We start from the raw sequence: 20,415 nt of genomic DNA, 5'->3' as shown, positions 1-20,415 counted from the left end.
CTTCGGACTCAGCGCCCATCACTAAATCGGCCTACTTCCTGCATCCAACGTTAATTTGAATCTAACTTCTTTTTTTTTTACAAGAAAGCAACGGAGACACGATCTGTAAAACGGCAGTACTGCGCACGCGTTCTGGAGAGGTCTCGCGAGACCCGCTGCCCGAAAGGATGCCTCCAGGGAGAGCCGGGATTGGGTGAGCCGCCGAGGAGGCGGGGCTTCCTCGGGCGAGCGCGCTGGCGGGAGACGTTGCGCACGCGCGCAGGCGCCTTTCCATCGGCCGGCCGGGCCTCTCCGCCCAGCAGCGCCATCTTGAGAGGACGGGCGGCGGGTTCGTTGTCCGTCGGGCCTACGTGAGGGCCGCCTCCCTGCCGCGCGGACTCGGCCCGCGGGTCGCCCACGCCTGACCGGTGCGGCCCAGGCGCCTCCGCCGCCGCCGCCATGGAGGACGAGATGCCGAAGACGCTGTGAGTCCGGCGGGGGCCCCGCGCGCGCGGTAGGAGGGCCCGGCCACGTTGTCCCCGCGCCCGCCCGACGCCAGGCCTCGCCTCTCGCACGGGGTGGCTCTCTCCCTCCGCCCGGGTGTTCCGGCGCCCGAGACGCTGCTGCTCCGGGCTCGCCTCCTGGGGTGACACGCGCGCCGCCCCCCCTGGCAGGAAAGCGGGCGGGAGGCAGCGGGACTCGGGCCGGGCAGAAGAAGGGCCGCGCTGGCGGGCAGGGCAGGCGCCTCTTTCCCGGCCGCAGCCTCCCCCAGGGAAACGGTGTGTGTGTGTTGCAGGACGGGGGTCGCCCTGCGGGGTTTTCGCGCCTTCGCAGAAATTGCAGGGAGCGCGGCCTCCTTTTTCCGAAGGCGACGCCAGGCGCTGTGCAAAAGCCCCGAAAGGGCCGCCGCCTCCTGCCGCGTTGGGTTGCCTGTTGCGGCCTGGCTCTGCCCGGACCTGCCCTCCTACTGGGGCGACGTCCAGCCGCCCCCTGGCTGCTTCCCACCTTCCGAGGCTGTTAAAGTCCAGCAGCAAATGGCTCCGTTTAATTGCGTGGACGACTCCTCCGCCTGTCCTGGTTCCTCGTCTAGCTTTTAGTTTCGGCTGCCTTCTGTTTGGTTGCTTTTTATGCTGCTCCGTTACAGATATTCATGTTTCGTTTCAAAGAGAAATAATGCTCAGCATTTTTGCCACATTTTGATGCTCGGGAAACCTACAGTATGTTATCGGTTAACATGAAGTGCCCCTCATCGACTCTCACACAAAAAATACATTTCAAACTTAAACTTTCCTCATGTTAATATTTTTATTGACCAAATTTTATTGACTAAAATTAGAAGCATTTTACCATATGCTTCTAATTAGTTTTCTGAATAGCTTTCTTTCAAGCCCCCACGTTTTCTCAGCCAGGATGGCCAATAATTACATTAGTTGGGGATTATGTAGATTGAAGCTGAGGCTATCTGGAATAGGTATGGATTCATAAGGATTGCTGTAGCTAAAAGATTGAGGTAATTTAAACATATTACTAGTCAAACCTAATAGCATCTTGACATTTGCTTTACTTCAGGAATAATTTACGGATTAAAGTTTTAATATGCAGTCATTTAAAACAGACTGCCAAATATAAACTCGTGTTAATCAATTATTGATCATAGAGCTCAGAATAACCAAAAATAAATATCTTTAAAGGACCTTTCCAGGTTCTTCATAAAACTTCACACCTATGAGCTCAGTTTTTATATATGATTATTATCCGTTCTTTTAGCATAGCCTCCATGTTTCTTCCTTACCAGACCAGATTCATTTGAAAAGGAGGCATTAAGAATCCAGCCACAGGACATTACATCAGTATTAACTGTGTATGGAATCATGTCTGTAGCCTGTGGAGCAGCTTTTAAAACAGCTGGTACATTTTGCACTGAGTAGCTTTTCAAATCTCATGCTGAATATATTTTGATGGAATCATCTGCAGGTACAGACCACGAAAAACAATAACCCATTCCCTGTCTTTGAATAGGAGATGCCTTTGCTGTACCAATGAAATCTTGTAAGAGAAAGTATACCCTCAAAATCTCAATTTTTAGCCTGACCCTCCAAGACTGAAGCTGTTCCCAGCAGTATCAGTGTATGTTTATGTAGAAACGAGCTTTGTTAATTCATAGATACATAGTAAATAAAGGTGCAGTCCTTTCTCAAGAGTTAAAAAATAAGGCAAGCATATTAATGTAGTAAACTTGCGAAACCAAAAGTCAAATTCAAGAGGCTATCAAATATAATATTTCCATTGTCTTTTACTTGAAAAAAGTTTAAATTAGTTAAATAAGAGATATTAGATAAAGGAAGGGTCAATACTGTACTATAAATATACAGAGCAAAAGAAATCTAAATGTAAAAAGATAATATCTGAAAGATAAATGCAGTATGGATACTTTGTGTAAAAAAACTAATTTTGTACATAATATAAGAAATAAAATTCTTGGAAGTCTTCTACAGATAGTCCTTGACTTAACCATTTGTTTAGGGACCTTTTGAAGTTACGACACAAAGAAAGTGATGTATGGCCGTTTTGTAGCATCCGCATGGTCGCATGATCAGATTTTGGTTGCTTGGCAACTAGTTCGTATTTATGATCTTTGCAGTGTCCCAGGGTTACATGATCACCTTCGGCCACCTTCTGACAAGCCAAGTCAATGGGGAAACCAGATTCACTTAACACCAGTGTTATTCACCTGGCAAATGCAGTGATTTGTTTAACAACGGGCAAGAAAGATAGTAAAGGACAAAAGTCACTTAACTGTCATGCTTAGCAGCTGAAATTTGGAGCATAATTGTGGTTGGAAGTCTGTTAGTAAGTTTGTTATCTGTAGCTCAAGCAAGAGACCCCACATCATTCACAACAAATGGGTGGTCCAATCTCTTGTTGGTTCTTATTTGCGTTATGATTTTGCCTTTGCTCAATACAGATTTTCAAATCGGAAGCCAGAGGTGTGTGTGTGTGTGTGTGTGTGTCCCCTTAGCTCAGTCTTCTAAACAGCTTAGATATTTTAGGAATTACTAAGCTAGGGGGCAGCCCAGTGCTTCCTCTGCTGCCCTTTTTGTTATGCAAGACTTACAAGCTTCAATGTGTATATTTTTACAGGTATGTGGGGAATCTGTCAAGAGATGTCACTGAGGCCCTAATTCTCCAGCTGTTTAGTCAGATTGGACCATGCAAAAATTGCAAAATGATAATGGATGTAAGTTGATACCAGACAAGAATTTTCCATATCCACAGAACTTTGTTATAGATCGGTCAAAAGTATAGAATGTGTTTGTATACTCGTGCCTATGCACAGGAATATTCTTAACCTAATAGGACCTGCTTGGTGTTAGATAAGGACCAATACAGAATTCAAGGGATGTTGGGCTTACTTTCCATAAATTCACATACCAAGACAGAAGAACAGTAAACCAGATAAATGGCTTTAGTTAGCCAATCTGCCAGGGGTGCAGTCAAAGCCCTATTTAATCCTAAGTTATGTTTGTCCAACCTTTTGGCTCGCCTGGCTCACATAGAATGAATTGTTTTGGGCTACAAGTAAAACATGCAGCATAGTTAATGTCTATAATTAATCATCTGCCTTTGCTTTTTAATGTTTTTGATTAGCTTTTGGGGCTGCATTACTAGCTGTCTAGAACATGGGCCACAGGTTGGACGTGCCTGCCCTAAGCATACTCACAGTGCTAAATGACACTGGAGTCTTTTCAATTCAGAGAGGTCCTTGCAAGTTAACCTCATGTCGCCTGCATCTCGACAACTTTGTGGTACATGTAGGATACTGAATCCCATTCAGAATAGTAAGACATACTGGGTTGTGTTGCTGCTTTTATACTATAAAGTTTAATATTAAATAATATTAAAACTCATTCTAAAAATTACTTTCAAAGGTCCATGAAATCATTTGGGAATGCTGTAATCCTATTAAAGGAAAAATAAAATAGATTACAAAGAAGTACAAAACAAAAGGAATGTGTGCCTATTCAAAAATACCCATCGGGTTTAGTGATTCAGGTAGAGATGTATAGATCTGCAGTTTCAGTTTGGCTGTTAAAAACTAATGCATCCATTTAAGAGCTCTGAAGCAATTATTTTTGAATACTCTCTTTGGGGATAGAATGTTCCTTTCTCTGTCAATATTTTGGTGTGGTTAAGGGAGGGTCTCCCTAGAGGGTAAGAGTGACTGTCTGTCCTCTCTGTTGTTTAAGCAGACGGCTGGGAATGACCCGTACTGTTTTGTGGAATTCTATGAGCATCGTCACGCAGCCGCAGCTTTAGCGGCCATGAATGGGCGGAAGATAATGGGTAAGGTAAGCTCTCAGCTCTAAAGGGGACGTGGAGCAGGACTCCTGTGGCTTTAAATAGATGGAGGAAAGCATGTTTTTAAAAAGAAGAAAACGGAAAGGTAAACTTTCATCCTGTTTGAACTGAGTTCTTAAAGAACCTTTTGAGCTAAAACTGCGTCATGACATCACAAATGAAACTTGGGGAAAGTAGACTGGCAAAATAAAGCATAAGATTATCAAAAAGAAAACTCTCTCAAGTGACCTGCTCTTCAGCTTCATTTATGGGAGAGTCGTTGGGGTTTTTACATACATATATATATATATACCACTTAATTGCTAAATACAACAAAGTCATGTTTTAAATGTTGCAAAATGTCTATGTAACGAGATACATGTTTAGCAGCTTTTGGGTTTCATGGATGAATTTTTTGCCTGGACTTTTCCCAGAGAAGCAATGGGCAAGACTGTTGCCTGTGAAGTAGATAAATCGTCAGTTAAAATTTCTCAGTTAAATTTATGTTAATATTAATTGCAGTGACTCGTGTCATTTGTATATGATGGTGTAGCGCACATGACAAATGGCCAGGTCTCTCTTTCCCCCTCCCCCTGTCTGTTAATTCAGGTTTTCGCTGTATAATATGTCAAATCATTGACAGGACTGCAGATTATATTAATCTTTGTTCTAACTTTCCTGAATATAATTGTGCTAAATATTACTTCTAGGAGGTCAAAGTGAACTGGGCAACAACCCCCAGCAGCCAGAAGAAAGATACCAGCAGTAAGTCCCTTCCTATCCTGAGTCATTACTTTTTATTTGCACAAAAGTGTTTTTAATGTTAAGCAATAAGCATCATGCAAATATTTGCCCTATTATTTTGATCATTATCCTAAGATATTATTTAATGTGTTTGTGTTAATAAACTTAAGAACAAATCTAATCTTTGTCATCAGGTAGTACCGTTGTCAACACACTGCGTTCACAAGGTAATTGTATCTTCTTAAACATAAAATGAAATCTCAGGGGAATCTATTCACTAACCGCCTGAAGCTATTGGGGGGGTGATTATGTTGTTGCAAGCTTTCTGCCTCCTCCTCCTCCTCCTCCTCCTCTCTCAGATGGATCAGGACGTGGACTGGGGCCGGCTTGTAAACCCCGTGACCCCAGTGGGTGTGTGTCCCCTCGGTGAGGGGAAGCGGCTGCTGCCCGCAGCGCACCCCCGCTTTTCCTGTGGGGGTACCAGTTGCTCCTACAATTGGATCTTCCTTCCCTCCTGTTATTCGGCATCCCGGGGCTGCCTCTCTTACTCGCTCGGCCCGAGAGCTCTGAGGACGTGGGGAGGATGTAGAGGGATTCTTGCCAGAGCGGTGCTGTTGCAGCGCCCAGTGTGCCGTGAAACCTGTTAGAGGTGCGGAACATGGAAGTGGGCTTTGTGTGGCTATGAAGAGCCTCCTTAGATATGACACCTGTGTGTTTCGCCAGTTCTTATGTAAATGGATCTAATCTAAATTGTGAAGGGATTACTCTTTCCGTTCTGTTGCCTTCAGTCTTAGTTCACTTGCTCATGGATTTCACATACTTTGAATTCACATGGATTCACATGGTGTAAAGGCTGGGCAATCAAAACTCTTGGCTTTTCAGAAAACTGTCAAATACTTTAACATCAAACTGTTGCAATGCAAGGTATCTTTTTGACTGTTCTTCACAAAGTATGACTTAAATTTGAGCTATATGTAACTTAGGTTCTCCGTAACTAGTTTGTGTAAATTTTACTCTTTCTTGCTCACGGAACCAGTAGATGATGTAGCTTTTTTAATGCTAGCACAACAAAACAAAGCTACAAATGCAGCATATTGTTTGTTCTGGCTTTGAGCTGGATGAGCATAGTTCATCTATGCATGGTAATACATTTTCTGCTATGAATAATTACAGATAATATAAAAACAATAAATGTTAGTTTTATGTAAATTTTCTATACTTTTGTACTGCCATATCTCCTGATGGATATATACTAAAGCAATGTTGTATTTTGTTATCTGATAGGTTAATAAAATCTAGTTTTCATATAGTTTGTATTTGTGTGGAAATCAGTACAAGATATTTTAAATTACCAGCACCTACACTTCTATGAACACTCTGCAAACTTGTACATTTTTCTCTTTTCTTGAAAAGACCACTTCCATGTCTTTGTTGGGGACCTGAGCCCAGAAATTACAACTGAAGACATAAAAGCAGCTTTTGCACCCTTTGGAAGAATATCGTAAGTAACGTCTTATTGTCCGATCCTGGGGGCAGTCATTTGAATGCTGTGAATAGAGTGTTGGCAAATTAGCTTATATTCTCTAAAGAGAAGCATCTGTTTTGTATTCAGATCATGAAATAATCAGTTTTACTAATTGTGCTTAGTATTTTAGAAGATACGTACATTTCACAATATTTGAAAGTCTGTGTTCGATGTCTCATTTAGTTCACTGTCTTGAATGGATTCTCACCATAAGTAAGGTCTCGTGCGTGTCTCCTGGGGTATTATCACGTAGTCTCACTGAAGCAGTTTTCAAATTCATCTGGTTTCAGAGAAAATGTGGCCTGCAAGATTTTGGCTTTTTGTGAAATGGGTGCTCTATTAAATAAAATAAACTAGAAGTTGGTTTCCAGTGTAGTAGTGCATTGCTGCTGTTGCTACAGATGTTCTATGAAGCTAGAGTGACCTGATCATAGTGTATCCTTTTACTTAACCTGGTTTTAGGACTCTCCAAAGGTTGGATAACAATAGTAGCTTGAATAACTGATTTCTGAAGGTAGAATGTCCTGAAACTATTCGTTCCATTTTGTAACTTGTGCAGACCTGAGAGCCCCAAGGGAGAGGAGTGGGTCTCTTGCGTCCCCCTCTCGAAGACTGCTCTTCCGGTCACTCCTCCCTGTTGCAAACCTTGATTCAGCCACACCTGGACCAGCTTCTTCTCAGTAGTGATAAAGGCCCAGAGCCAGTTGTCCTGTGTGCTGCTCACACTGCCTGGGTCTGCGCAGTGCAGGGAATTCTCAGGTGGCCCCAAAGGCTCGGGTCATCTCCAGGCCGCTACACAGTTGGCTGGAAATATTCCCTTTATTGCAAGTGAAAAATGTCTTTTTTATTAAAAATCTGAATGCCCAGTTGGGATTGGCATTATTATAGATGAAATTAGGGTGCAGGCTGCCCTTTCTGCCCGCTTCCCCTTGGGTGGCATGAACAAGAATGACCAGAGCGGAGGCCAGGGAGAGAGAGAGCGCCTGCCTAGAGCAGCTGGTCTCTGCTGGCAGCAGGATGAGGGAGTTTGCTCTCTGGTCCCTCCCCGTTTGCCCAGTACAGGTTACTTGAAGAGACCACCAGGGCCTCACCTAACTGAGCACAAAGGCCAAACTGCTGCTGAGTCCAGTTCAGTTGTGCCTGTGAGGTGCAGCCCCCGAGTCTCGTTGGGGCTTATCCGTCCATTTTGAGTGGCGGGTAGAGGCTGCCTGTCCTTGCCCACAGAGCTATGAGGATGGTCCAGCAAGGCTTCCCTTTGCAAGGCCTCCTGCTAGTAGTGCTCGTGTTCCAGCACCGCTCCCTTCCCAAAGTCCCACCAAGCAGCAAAAGGAAGAATGGGGCTGTTTGCTCCCCACCCCGTGGCAGACCTGAGGCAGCCCTTTCTGTCTTGGGACTAGCGGCCAGTCGACGCTGCGGCAGGGTGGCCCAGTCCTCAAGGGGCCCAGCTGTCTCTGCTTGGGGATGTTGTGAGTCCTTTATGGCGGCTGCCGTCCTTTTTTCAGACGTTCTTCCTCTGCCCTCTGTAAGAGATTCCCCCCTTCTGGCTTTGCCCCTCTGTCTCCCCAGCCCCAAAGAAGACGCTGGAGCTGCACCCGGGCTCCTTTTCCTTATCTCCTGAGAGCTCTTTATGTTACATATTCGTTTAGCCACAGGTATTTTATGGCTGCCTACCTAACAAATAACTGAGCAACTAACAAACAATATCTAAGAAGCCATGTCAATAGAAAACAAACTTAAACAATATGGAATTGTGTTAAGAATAACCATAATGTGTATTTAATAATCAAATTTGTATAGCCGCCCATCTCACAAAAAGCGACTATACTACTTATTCTGAAAAGAGAAGAGGATCTTGTGTTAGGTAGTAATCCTAGTGGGGTCAAGGGAAAATTAAAAGACTTGATGGTGGGCTCTGATTTGTTGCAAGAAAAAGTTTGGCTTCTGGGGGGGGGGAGCCTTTGACCAAAGGTTATTCTTAGTGGTCTTTTTTCTAGAGAAGAACTTTTTGTTAAAATATTTTGGCTGCTGGGATCCAAACACAAAAAGTATAACATGTAAGCATTCTTCTGAGATTTATAAACTAAAAATGACTTCGTTTTTTGGTTTAATGATCAACCAGTTTGGTGTGGTAGTTAAGACACGAGGCTAGAACCCAGGAAACTATGAGCTCTCGTCCTACCTTGGACATCAAGCGGTCATTTCTCTCAGCCCTGGAAAGGAGGCAGCAGCCCACCACTCCTGACAAGCCCGAGCAAAAGTGCGCAGGGACACGTCCAGGCACTCTCTGAGAATTGGACACCATTGAATGGAAGTGAAAAGCAGCCTTTCGTAAAATGCACCGAATACCAGCATAAAACGCATTGCTTGTCAGCTGCAGTGGACGTATTTGTGGCCCCTTCCAGGGATCAGCGCTCCCGTCCCACCCCTCTGCCCCCCTGACTGAGAGGCAGAACCAGCCCTAGATAACCTGAGCTGCACTGGCTTCTCTTCAGATCTTCCATATCCAGGTGGGAGCATTGGGTCCCCACCTCCCTGCAGCCCTACAGGTACCTCTGTCGGCCTTTAAAGAGCACAGTCGGTCTCTGCCGCCCCAGTAAAAGCGGATCTCCTTCTTTTGGAAATAGTGGTTTAATTTTGATTCAGAAAGAAGATGACTCGGCGAATCTACAATTGCAGCCCTTCAGTTCTTCCTCATTCAAGTGTCCAGTCTATTTCTTCTTCTCCAGCATCTTCTGGACATTATTTTATTCTATTTTGAGGCCTGAGATTTTCAGGATGCCAGAAACCAGGCTTCACAACCCACAATGGTCGGGTTTGCACAGCAGGGGGTATATAGGATATATAAACAGAAGATAGATAGAACTTGATGATGGCTTGGTTCATGGACTTGGCCAATTGAAGGCCTAGAACACATTCCAGATCAAGATGTGCCCGAGTTTAGTATTTAAGTTTACATTTCTGCAGTCATAGCAACTCTGTTTTAAATATGTAAACTCTAGGCAAGAGTTAACTTTAAAAGTTCTGCAAATGCTGGGATCTAAGTCTGCAGGTGGTTCTTGAAGGGGGGGACATGTCTGCTGCCCTCCCCCAGCACGCTTTAGTCTAAAGTGATTCTCAGTAGCTGCGCTGAGCTCTCTCTCAGCCTAGATGTAGGAAGGGCAGAATAAAGACTCGCTACACATCCATCCTTGAAACCGAAATATTTTGCCCCAAAAACTTAGCTCATGGTCCAGGATGCTGGGGCTAATCCAAACCAGGGTTAGTGTGACTGGTGGGCATTTACATTACATCAGTAGCTCAAACTCCTGCTTCTTAACCAATGAAGGAGATGTGACAAGTAGGATAGAACATCAGAAAATATTTATGGATAACATAATCAGCAAGCTTATCTTTTAGGTTTCTTTTATCTAATTCAGAAAGTAGAAGTTGGAGAACATGCACTTCTGTTATTTTTTTTATAGCTGAATTATAACACTACCTGTTTGGTATATGGAAAATGTTAAAAACTTATTTTATTCTCTTGACGGAGTGGCTTTCGATTTCTGGGTGAAAATAATTTCTGATATTCTACTTGTAGTTCTAGAAGTATTGATTTTAAACATTCAGTATTTGTATAAACTTTTAATATATACTTAGAACAAATTGGTAATTATACAAATGCATTTATTCTGTCAGGGTTTGGCTGTGTGTTTATAGTTTGGGTTCTTTCTTTTTTTTTTAAATGATAGTTAAGTGTTAAGTGCAGAGAATCATCCATGCCATTATGAAATTGTTCCCTCTAGAAGTCTAAAGCAAATATCCATTTCTTCTGGATTATTCGGTTATTTTCTTTCTTATAGAGTAATATCTTTAATGATCTTGATAATAACTGGTTGGCTGTTCCAGTGATTTTCCAATTCCTTATCTTCTTCCCTGTATCATTTTTAAGTACCAGAAGGTAGATACTGAGCGCCTATAGAAATTCTTGGGAGGACTGCGTGGCATCACCCGAAGCCTCTCTTCCAGCTTGAGTGTGTGATGGGGCTGCTTCTTCCAGGCCTTCCCTGCATGGCCTTCCCCCCGGCTTTTTTAACCTGTGGTTGTGTGTCTGTGTGCGCCAAGGGCCTAAACCCCGTGGGTTGGGGAGGGTGAGGAGGGCTGCGTGTCTGTCTGAAGCCTTCTCGATAGTGCGCCCTTAATGAGTAAATTGTCTGAGGTTAAAAAGGGGCATTTCCACCCGTGGGGTTTAGCTATTGTAGCTGGGTCTTTGTCTTCTTTAACTCAATCTCAAATAATAGGGCTCTGGTTATTTTGCAGAATGTCTCTGAAGAATGGACAGCATTGCCATGGCTAACTGCAAGCTACGGTTCACAGTGGACAAACGTTGTAGTTTTTCTATTTACTTTTATAAATTTTTACTTTATATACTTTGTAGTTTTCAATCAGTCCTGTATGATTGTTAATTACGAATGCAATTTTAAAAAATTATTTAATAGTGTATAGTTTAAAAAAACATGTTAGTGTTTATTTTCTTCCATAATGCAACCATTTCTGAAAATGTCAATTTCTCAAAATTTACAGCTGCCCAAGTCCAAAAAGGGGGTAACGAATTGACCTGAGAAAATTAAAGAATTCAGTTAACAGGCGACGTATGCCTTTTAATTCCTATTTTTTCATTTTTTCTATTTTCTATTTCTAATAAGTAGGTAGAATGTGTTGGCCAATAGTAAGTTTATAAATTGCATGGTTCAAGAGAGCCTGTTGCTAATATGCTAGTCAACCACATGCCCTCAGTTATTCCTTTGAATAGCTGCTTTGACCATGCGTAGTGTTTTTAACAGTATGTAAGAGCATTGAACTGTGAACCAACGAAATAGTAAAATAGTTGTTTTTAAAACTATTGATTTTGCATGTTTACAGAATTAAGTTTAATTTGCTATCATGTGATAAGACTTTAGTAAAAGGGGAAATTGCTTTGACTGTTTATTGCTGGTGCACTTAAGAAGTTCGTTTTATTAAAGGAGAAACATGAGAAATGAGCCGCGTGTGAGACGTTTCTTGCTTGGATTCTGTTCAGTTGATGCTTAGCTGGCTGTCTCCTTCCTCCCCAGGGATGCCCGAGTTGTTAAGGACATGGCGACAGGGAAGTCCAAAGGATACGGCTTCGTTTCTTTCTTCAATAAGTGGGTGAGTCCCTGCATTTTGATTGGTTCAGCAGCTATTGTGAGAGGCATCTTGGTGGAGCTGGTTGTGCAATAATGAAAACAATGCTGAAATAGTTAGACTTGCCATATTTCAGATGTCTTGTGGCAGTAAGCTACACCACGTGACTAATAATCCAGAACCTGACCAGACGATTCACAATAATTAACAGTCCAGATGTACTAAGTGGCTTTTCAGCAGCATAGTTCCGACATCACAGCTTCTTTCCACTCGCTCTCATTTCACAAGGCTCTAGTACTTTCATTGTTACCACCCTGATCCATTCACCTCCTGAAGTATATGAAAAGCAGGTTCTCTTCTGATCCCCCTCCAGTACAAACCTGAGCAGTATTTTAACTCAGTGTGTATGCTCCATTTTGGGGGGTGGGGTTCTCGGTGAGGCTGGGATAGAGACGGCAGCGAACTCTGCGTGTGCAGAACAGGTGAGGTTTGGGGAACATGTGGGCAGAACCTTTTGCACCATTTAGAAAGGAAACACGGGCAGCCCAGCTTCAGGCAGAAGGGAAGTTTGCTTACAACGTCCTCATGGCTCTTTCTTAGGTAGTTTCAATTCTTGAAGGCTGTGGGTCGTGGCCGAGAGCCATTGGTCCCATGCCATGTAGGTATGTATGGGCATGTCTACTGCCGCTCTGACTGATGGGCTACTAGCCACGTGGCTTGAGCAAAGCGCTCCTTCAAAGCTGCTTTGGGAAGCAACATGACTCCTCCCTTTGCAGCACCTGGTCAGTTGCCCAAAACCCAGCTCTGGCTTTGGCAGGCGCCACTTGATTGGAGCAAATCTAAGTCACCTTAGATAATATTTGTGGAGAGGCCTTTGCCCAGCTCCACCTTGTGCGCCAGTTACGGCCTTTCCTGGTGAGCGGAGGCTCCCTCACCCATGGCCTTGTCGTCCCGTTTGGACCCTTGTGATGCGCTCTGCACGGGGCGGCCCTTGAAAAGGGCATCCAGAAACTTCCAACAGGTACAGAATGTGGCGATTTTGGGGAGGGGGGGCGAAGGAAGGTGCGTGGAGCTCGCAGGTCTGCCAGCTGCCCTGGGTGCCAGTTTGCTTCCAGATTCAATTCAAGGCATTGGCCCCACGTGACTGGGGTGAGGTTACCTACAGAACTGGGCTCACCCCATCACACCAACCCGTCGGGAGGGAGGGAGGGGCTCTGGGAAGAGGGCATTCTCTACCACTGCCCACGCATCATAGGGCCTCCGGCTCCAAGAGCGGAGGAAAGGCTCCAATCTCCTGCCCGCACACAAAGGGGCTTTGGCAGGCACGGAGGACCACCCAACTGTCGGGCTGCCTGGCCCCAAGAGAGAAACACACACACACACACACACACACACACACACACAGTGTTATTAATTAACGCTAAGTGTACATCTTGAACTTTTTGCCTTTTTGAAATATAATGTTTTTATAATTTTCAATCTTAATTTTAATGTTGATTTTATGCATTGTTTATCTGGTGATTATGTTGTACGTCCCCAGAACCCCTCTCTGGTGGAGACGGGGAGTTTAGAAAAAGGACATATAAGTCAAGCAGACCCACCCCGAGTTTCCTAGGTTGCGTGTTAGCCCCCTGTCCTTTATTTTTTTTCCCAATAGCCTTTAAAATGCATTTGCTTATATAGCTGCCACTCTCACTTACAAAGACACTGGGCAGCATACAAGTTGAAACAGAAAAGACAAAATCATAAAATCAAGCGTAAATACTTATCACAATTAACCTGTGATGCAACCATGGGGCTGGTTGGGGTCCTGAAAGTCCTCCCTTTAATCTCTTGCCCCTCTTACAGTTTTAGATTTTTACATGGACCATCATTTCGTGATTAAGTGGGAGGGAGGGAGGGATGATCCAGATACAAGGACAGCAGGGCAGCTGTCACTCCTATCTGTGTTTGTGTCTGGAAATAATGATCAATCTTGTCTTTAACTAATGCAGTGAAAGTTAAATTGCCTGCAGTTTGTAGAATTTCACTTCATAACGCTTGTACACGCATATTTCTTTTCAAATAGATTCCGCTCTTTTGTGAAAAGCATAATTTTCAGTTTTCATTTGTTAAGAAATGATTCTTTTATGATACAATTCTTGAAATACGTAGGAAATGTGGTAGAGTATGGTGAGCACAAATAAGTTTTGCAAATCAGAGTGATATAATTTGAATCCTCTTGGTAAATTGAAAGATAAGACTTTGATTCTTTAGATGTGATACTATAATAAATGTTTATGACAAAGGATTTACTATGATTTGGTATTCTTTGAAGGTTTTTTTAAAACATTTTTTTTCTGAACCTGGATAGGATGCAGAAAACGCAATTCAACAAATGGGAGGACAGTGGCTTGGTGGAAGACAAATCAGGACTAATTGGGCAACACGCAAACCTCCAGCTCCAAAGAGCACCTACGAATGTGAGTGTCCAGCTGAATCCAGAGGGACTTTCCTTCGCTAAGGACAATTTCTGGGGCTGAAAGTTTTAATTCTCTAAATTTTCAGAATAGGCTTTGAATTCTTACCAGTCTGAGATTGAAATCAATGCCACTTAAAGTTAATTGTAAAGGAAATCAACCCCAGCTGCCCTTTGGAAGGGTAGAGACTGATGCCCAAATACGTTGACCACCAAAAGAGAAGAGGGGACTGAGATTGGGGGAGACTGAAGGCAGAAGGAGGAGTGGGGGGCAGAGGAGGAGAGGCTTAGAGGGGGGCATCCACAAATGTGTGTTGGGGCAAATGGAGGAGGGGGGGAGAGGCTGGCATGCTGTGGTCCATGGAGTTGCCAAGAGTCGGGCATGACCTAGTGACTGGACAGCCCAAAGGGAGCCACGGGATTTGCCTGAATGGAGCCGCCTGGGGAGGGGAGCTGTGCTGCGGCCCAGGGCTGTGAGGGGGGGGGGGGGAGGTAAATCCTTAGGATAAAGAGGAATGGTTTTCCAAATGTCATCTCTTGTGTTTCATTGTATTCCAGTATTTTAGACAACTTTGTTTTAGAGCAAATAAATCATACATGGTAACACCTTTGTATTTTTTCTATAGCAAATGCCAAACAACTCTCCTACGATGATGTTGTAAATCAGTCCAGTCCAAGTAACTGCACTGTGTATTGCGGTGGCGTCACTTCAGGTCTGACAGGTAGGAGATGCCACCGGTATAGAGTGGCCTTGTGGAGGGGCAGTTGGGGGGGGTGCACATTCTGAAATCTTTCCCATCTTCTTGTTTGCAGAACAGCTCATGCGCCAAACATTTTCTCCATTTGGGCAGATAATGGAAATTCGAGTCTTTCCAGATAAAGGGTACTCCTTCGTACGGTATGAAAATATTTCTCTTACTCGCCCCATTTGTGTTTTCAGAAGTTTAGTAAAACCTCTTGTTAGACTCCAACTAAGTGATTTGCAGAGAAACAAATGTATATGCTGCTGCTGCTGCGTGCAAAATATTTTTAATACAAAGTTTAATTCACATTTGAAAAACACAGCTGAGGCTTTGACTAGTGCTATAAGCACTTTGACCCCCAGCATGAAGGAGTTGTTTGGAAGGAGCCTCCCCCTGCAGCCCTGGGCCACAGCACAGCTGCTCCGGTGGCCCCCTTGCTTGAGCAAAAGGGGCGATGTTGCCTTTGGAAAAGCCCGTCTCTTTCTTCGCCCAACCCTAGAAGCGGCTCACTATTTTATTCTTGCATCAGATGAAGTCTCTTCGGTCACCAGTTAAGCTTGGTCTACTACCTCCTCATTCTAGATTTGTGTTTCGCAACCCTCTGGGACCAGAAATTTGATGTAGTATTAACGTGGTCTTAATGGTCCAGTATAAAGTGGTAGTATCACTTCACGTGATACCGATAACCTTCCTCTGCCAAGGACTGTGTTGGCTCTTTTGGCAGCTGCAACACACTGCTGACTCCTGGTCTGGTTGTGCAGTGGGACTTTCAGATGCCTCTCGTTGTTGAGCCAGAGACCTCCTACTCCACACTTGCACATTTTGTCTTTCCTTTCTAAATGTAAAGCCTTCCTTTTCTCCTTACTAAATTTGCATCTTGGTGGATAGGGCCTAGTCTGCCAACAGGCTTCCAAAGTTTTAGCAATTCCCAGCTTGGTGTTGTCTGCAAGTTTCAGGTGTTTCCTTTCTGCCCCCTTATCTCAACCATGTATGAAGGTGTTGAAACCCCTGGGGCCCAAGACAGAACCTTGTGGGACCCCACTGCTCCCTTTCGTCCTTGGAGAGAAACAACACATTGACCCAAAATGCATTTGAGAAGGTTTCCTTCTTTGGCTCATGACATTGCTCTAGAGGTGCAGTTGTTTCTTACACATGAGCCCCAAACTCTGACTTTGCCAGTCAACTCCCCCCCCCCCATGGTGGAGGTGGTTGATCTATTGACAACAGATCCCATCTCCCCCCCCTGCTCTCCCCCCCTTCCCCATCTGTAATTAGACCACTGCATTTGCTTGTATTAACTTACTTTTTTAGCATATATATCTTTGTGTGATTGTAAGCCACCCAGAATTACCTGTGGTGAGATGGGCAGCCAATACATTTCATAAAGAAAAAAGCAACTAATGTGATTCTAGCTCCTCGTTTACGAGATCTGTTTTGTTGAACAACTTGAATCCTTCTAGCAACGTGTTCCCATCATGGTTTCATCCCAAGTTTCGATAATGCAACAATGTCGTACTTGTCCTCACATATTGGGGCTTCCATGTTGCCATGTTTGTTCTTCGTATCTCGAGTGTTGGTTTATAAGCGTTTGCGTCCTTTTTAATGGCCTCTGCGTTGGCTTCTTACACTTCCAGGTTCATATCTGAGTTCTTTTTTCACTAATAAGTGCAAAACACTGGTCTCCCTCTCTTCCCAGTTTTAGTCTAAAGACCTTTGGAGAAACCGATCCGGTCGTTTTCCAAAACCCGTTTTCCCCGGGTTTTGTGAGGCAGGGCCCATCCCCCACCAGACCTCCGTCCTCCCTGTGCAGGCGTTGCAGAGGGTTCTTTCAGAGGCTTTAAAGCCAGCGGCTTAATTTTGGGTGTTGACCCCTTTCATTGGAAGTACGGAGGAACACCCACCTGTGCTCCCCCCCCTCCCTTTGGCCTTCAGGACTCATCGCCTCCGGATATATTGTCCCTTGCTCTTTGTTGCATCCTCCATCCCCACCTGAAAGAGGAGAAAGGGTCATCTGTGGGGTTGGTCATTTTGCTAAGCCTCAGCCCCGTCTTTGATTCTTGGAGGCCACACGTGACAGACTGTCTGGACTACAAATGGCTGGTCCCTTTCCTCTTTCCCGTTTGATCTAGACATCATGACAGCTGCTAAAAACATAGCATTGGGAGGGCCGGATAGAGCAAAGCATTTTTGTCGTGATGCTGGGTGGCTGAGAGTTTTCAGACTTACGTCCTGCACGTGTCACTTACAGTGTCACCTGACTTCCTGCGCAGGGCCAGAGCAGAGCGTGCGGCTTTAGAGTCTGTCTCTCAACTTGTCCTCAAAACATTACATTCCCAGCATTGTCCTCTTCCGTGTGGACCCCATATTCATATTAGTGAACAATTGTTGCATCATCTTTTATTTGCTGTCTCATTAACGAGGGCGATTGTGTTCATGTGCTCCCTTGGATGTGCTTTACAGGTTCAATTCCCATGAAAGTGCTGCACATGCCATTGTTTCAGTCAATGGCACCACAATAGAAGGACATGTGGTGAAATGCTATTGGGGCAAAGAGACACCAGACATGATCAACCCAATTCAACAGGTAAGAGAGTCCTTTGCTGGTGCTACCTGAAAAGCATTCCCAAAATTACTGTGTAGATATTTCCTCAAGATGGATCCCAAATCCCTTTTCTTTGCTATTCATTGTCTGATGACCACAGGTGGAAGGTGGGTAGAAATGAGCTCTAACACGTGTCCTACATGAAGTAAAATGATTTCCCTGTACTTTTATTAGGCGTGAATGTGCAAAGCGGTTTTACCTCTGTTACATACTAACCTTGAACCCCTATTAACGCTTTCAGCAGAATCAAGTGGGCTATCCACCCCCTTATGGGCAGTGGGGCCAGTGGTATGGAAACGCCCAGCAGATTGGCCAGTATATGCCTAATGGCTGGCAAGTCCCTGCCTACGGAATGTATGGTCAGGCATGGAACCAGGGATTCAGGTAAGTGTTGCTGCTGACCGCTGCGAAAATGAAAGTATACAATTAGAGCGCTAAGTTTTCATTTTTAGCATGTTCATAGGTTACTATTACGTGCTTGTTTGAAAAACAACATTTGTGCCTTCACCAGTTTATTTTTATATATATTTGTAGGTTGTAAAAAATGGATAAAATACTAATTAAACCAGCATTAAAAGAAGCATACTACAAAATTAGACCCTCCTTCCAAAATAAAATTAATTACAGTTCTACCTGGAAAACCAAATAGTAATAACTTTTATTCATCAAAAGATTGATTGAATAAACGGCTCTTAGGAGCTAGCAACAGTGGGACAGGCCCAGTTCATAGTTACCGTAGTCTGTGCGCCATGGTGTAGTTCCTTAGGGCACTCGGGTTGCTAGGGGGTTGCGATCCTGAGCTTCCGATGTTACGGAGTGCTCAACGTGGTTGCTTGCTGTTGTCTTCCTATTTACAATGCAAGCTTTATCTAACCTCATCTTCCTCTTCCATTCAGTCAGACACCGTCATCTGCAGCATGGATGGGTGCAAATTATGGGGTGCCCCCCCCTCCTCCGCCCCCACCACCACCGCCCCAGGGGCAAAACGGAAGTGTCCTAACTAGTCAAACTGGATATCGGATGGCAGGTTTTGAAACGCAGTGAGAGGCAGAAGGACTCTGGAGTAGAACACCTGTGGCTTTGAGGCTGTGTGGAGCATTGTAAAATCCTTTGTTTACTTAAAAAAAATCTATCCAATCAAGTCAGTGCAAAAGTCAAACAGTATTTATTTTTAATCATGAAACTTTGTTGTTGTTCACGCTTTTTTTTTTAAGACACACAGGAAATACTAGATGCTGGATATCTGCCAACTTTTGCCTTCTTCTTTTCCTCTTTTGAGATGTGTTTCTTAAGACCCATGTTCGAAACACAACTAATGCAGGGACTTCTGCCACTGTTAGTAGAACGGCAGGGAATTGCACAATATCAAACTTTTTTTTCCACTGAAGTAGTATGCAGTCTAGTTTGCATTCCTAATATGACTTAAGTGTACATGAAAGAAGTTATACGAGAGAGAAAAGACACACCAAAACTGTGTGAGTTCTGGGGGTTTAATTGAAATCCCCAGTCAGTGCACAATTCTGTTTCAAAGAGAGCCTGATGTATAAAAGTGTCCATCTCCTTGCTTTTGTTATACCGGGATTTCAAATATAACTTATTCGTTTACATTATTTTGTATCTAAACATTTTGCGGAAAGTGGTTTTTGCCTTACTGTCACTATTAAATTATGAAGTAAGAGTCAGGACACGGGCAAGAGCCTGGTGTCCAGAGACTCTGCTGGATGTGAGGAGGTGCCTGGGGGGTGCGGGGGGTGTCCCTGTTCATTGACTGATGGACATAAGCCCAGTTCAGATCTTATTAAAATGTGACACAATCCTAGGAGCCAGCTTTTTAAAACCTGTTCGTTTTTACATTTACGTGTATCCTTTATCATGTCAACTATTTTAGGAAATTAATATTTTTACAAAGGTCTCGCTCAGCTTTTGTATGTCTCCTTTGGAAGAGTAAGAGACAGAAAGACCTCTACATGACTTATGGCTATAATTTAAGCTTTGACTTTTGCATGTGAATATTCTAATACACTATTAGACTTTGAATAAACAGTCATGCTCTCGTTTTTCAGAGATATAGAGAATACATTGGTCTTAGCAGCTTTTTACTCATGTGGAGCAAGTCTGACTTGATTTAGCATGTACAGATAGAGCTATTAAACTATTGTGTGTATCAAGCCAGGAGTAAAAGGAGTGCTCCAACTGAAGCCTGAAGGACCAACTGGATAAAGCATTTTTTAATTGTTCAGAGGCCAAATAATAATAATATTAATAGCATTACCCTACCTCCTAGCTAGCTTTCAGAAGATGCAGAAAAAGCACGACCCTGGGTGCAGTGGAAATAATATCTGGGCCCACGGAGGTGTTTGCTTTCCGTTCTGCATTGGCTGTAGTAGAGCAACCGGCTGAGAAGTTGCTCACATGCACAAGGCAATGGGCGGCCACCCTCCTTTCCTGGAACCAAAGCAGAGGGTCAGCTGCTAAGAAAACAAAGGGTGGTCTTGTAGACAGATCCTGGCCCTAACCTTTTATAAATAAAGCATCCCTAAAAGAGGCCATGGAACGTGTACATTCATTTCACTTTTGTCTGCTTCCTTTAAAATCTGTATCAACCCGTCTTCTTTCTTTCTGCGTGCTCTCTCTGCCTGCACAATTCTTTCGAAAAAGAAGCCTGGATAGGTCTGAGCTGAGCCCCGTGCGGTTTGGGGAAGTTTTCTTTGTATAGAATTTAAACAGCAGAATTTTGCTACAGATTTTCTTCACGCAGCTTTCAGCCGGGGGGGGCGCTTTCTTTCCCTCCCTTGTGGCTGCGAGCAGGAGGAAGGAAGGGTCCCGGCTTCGGTTTCTGGCAGCGCCCCTTGAGCGACGGTGCTTGGCTGCTTGTGTACCGCGG

The 20,415-nt window shown here is 44.1% G+C and overlaps 1 protein-coding gene across 9 annotated transcripts; it reads left to right on the top strand.

Moving 5' to 3' along the window:
* Positions 1-175: 175 nt before the first annotated feature.
* On the top strand, positions 176-20,076 carry TIA1 (TIA1 cytotoxic granule associated RNA binding protein). 9 transcript variants are annotated; one of them, XM_070765036.1, is made up of 13 exons: positions 186-464; positions 3,121-3,217; positions 4,227-4,328; positions 5,028-5,082; positions 5,256-5,288; positions 6,475-6,562; positions 11,677-11,752; positions 14,082-14,190; positions 14,813-14,908; positions 15,000-15,084; positions 17,390-17,513; positions 17,773-17,915; positions 18,428-20,076. In XM_070765036.1, exons 1-13 carry the CDS (start codon positions 439-441, stop codon positions 18,573-18,575), a joined length of 1,182 nt encoding a protein of 393 aa, XP_070621137.1. In that variant the 5' UTR covers positions 186-438; the 3' UTR covers positions 18,576-20,076. The 9 variants fall into 9 exon arrangements, with proteins under 9 accessions (XP_070621141.1, XP_070621137.1, XP_070621138.1 ...); XM_070765037.1 differs by having other exon boundaries at positions 191-464; positions 4,230-4,328; XM_070765038.1 differs by having other exon boundaries at positions 212-464; positions 17,776-17,915.
* Positions 20,077-20,415: the final 339 nt, after the last annotated feature.

Source organism: Erythrolamprus reginae, chromosome 12 (assembly GCF_031021105.1).
Source record: "Erythrolamprus reginae isolate rEryReg1 chromosome 12, rEryReg1.hap1, whole genome shotgun sequence".
Lineage (NCBI taxonomy): Eukaryota > Metazoa > Chordata > Lepidosauria > Squamata > Dipsadidae > Erythrolamprus > Erythrolamprus reginae.
Note: the sequence above shows the minus strand (reverse complement) of the source record. Positions and strands in the feature narration are given on the sequence as shown.

Coding starts and splice junctions, on each gene's coding strand:
- TIA1 (XM_070765036.1), top strand. CDS start 439: ATGGAGGACGAGATGCCGAAGACGCT. Junction 5,083..5,255: donor CCAGAAGAAAGATACCAGCA/GTAAGTCCCTTC, acceptor CTTTGTCATCAG/GTAGTACCGTTGTCAACACA. Junction 14,191..14,812: donor TCCAAAGAGCACCTACGAAT/GTGAGTGTCCAG, acceptor TTTTTTCTATAG/CAAATGCCAAACAACTCTCC.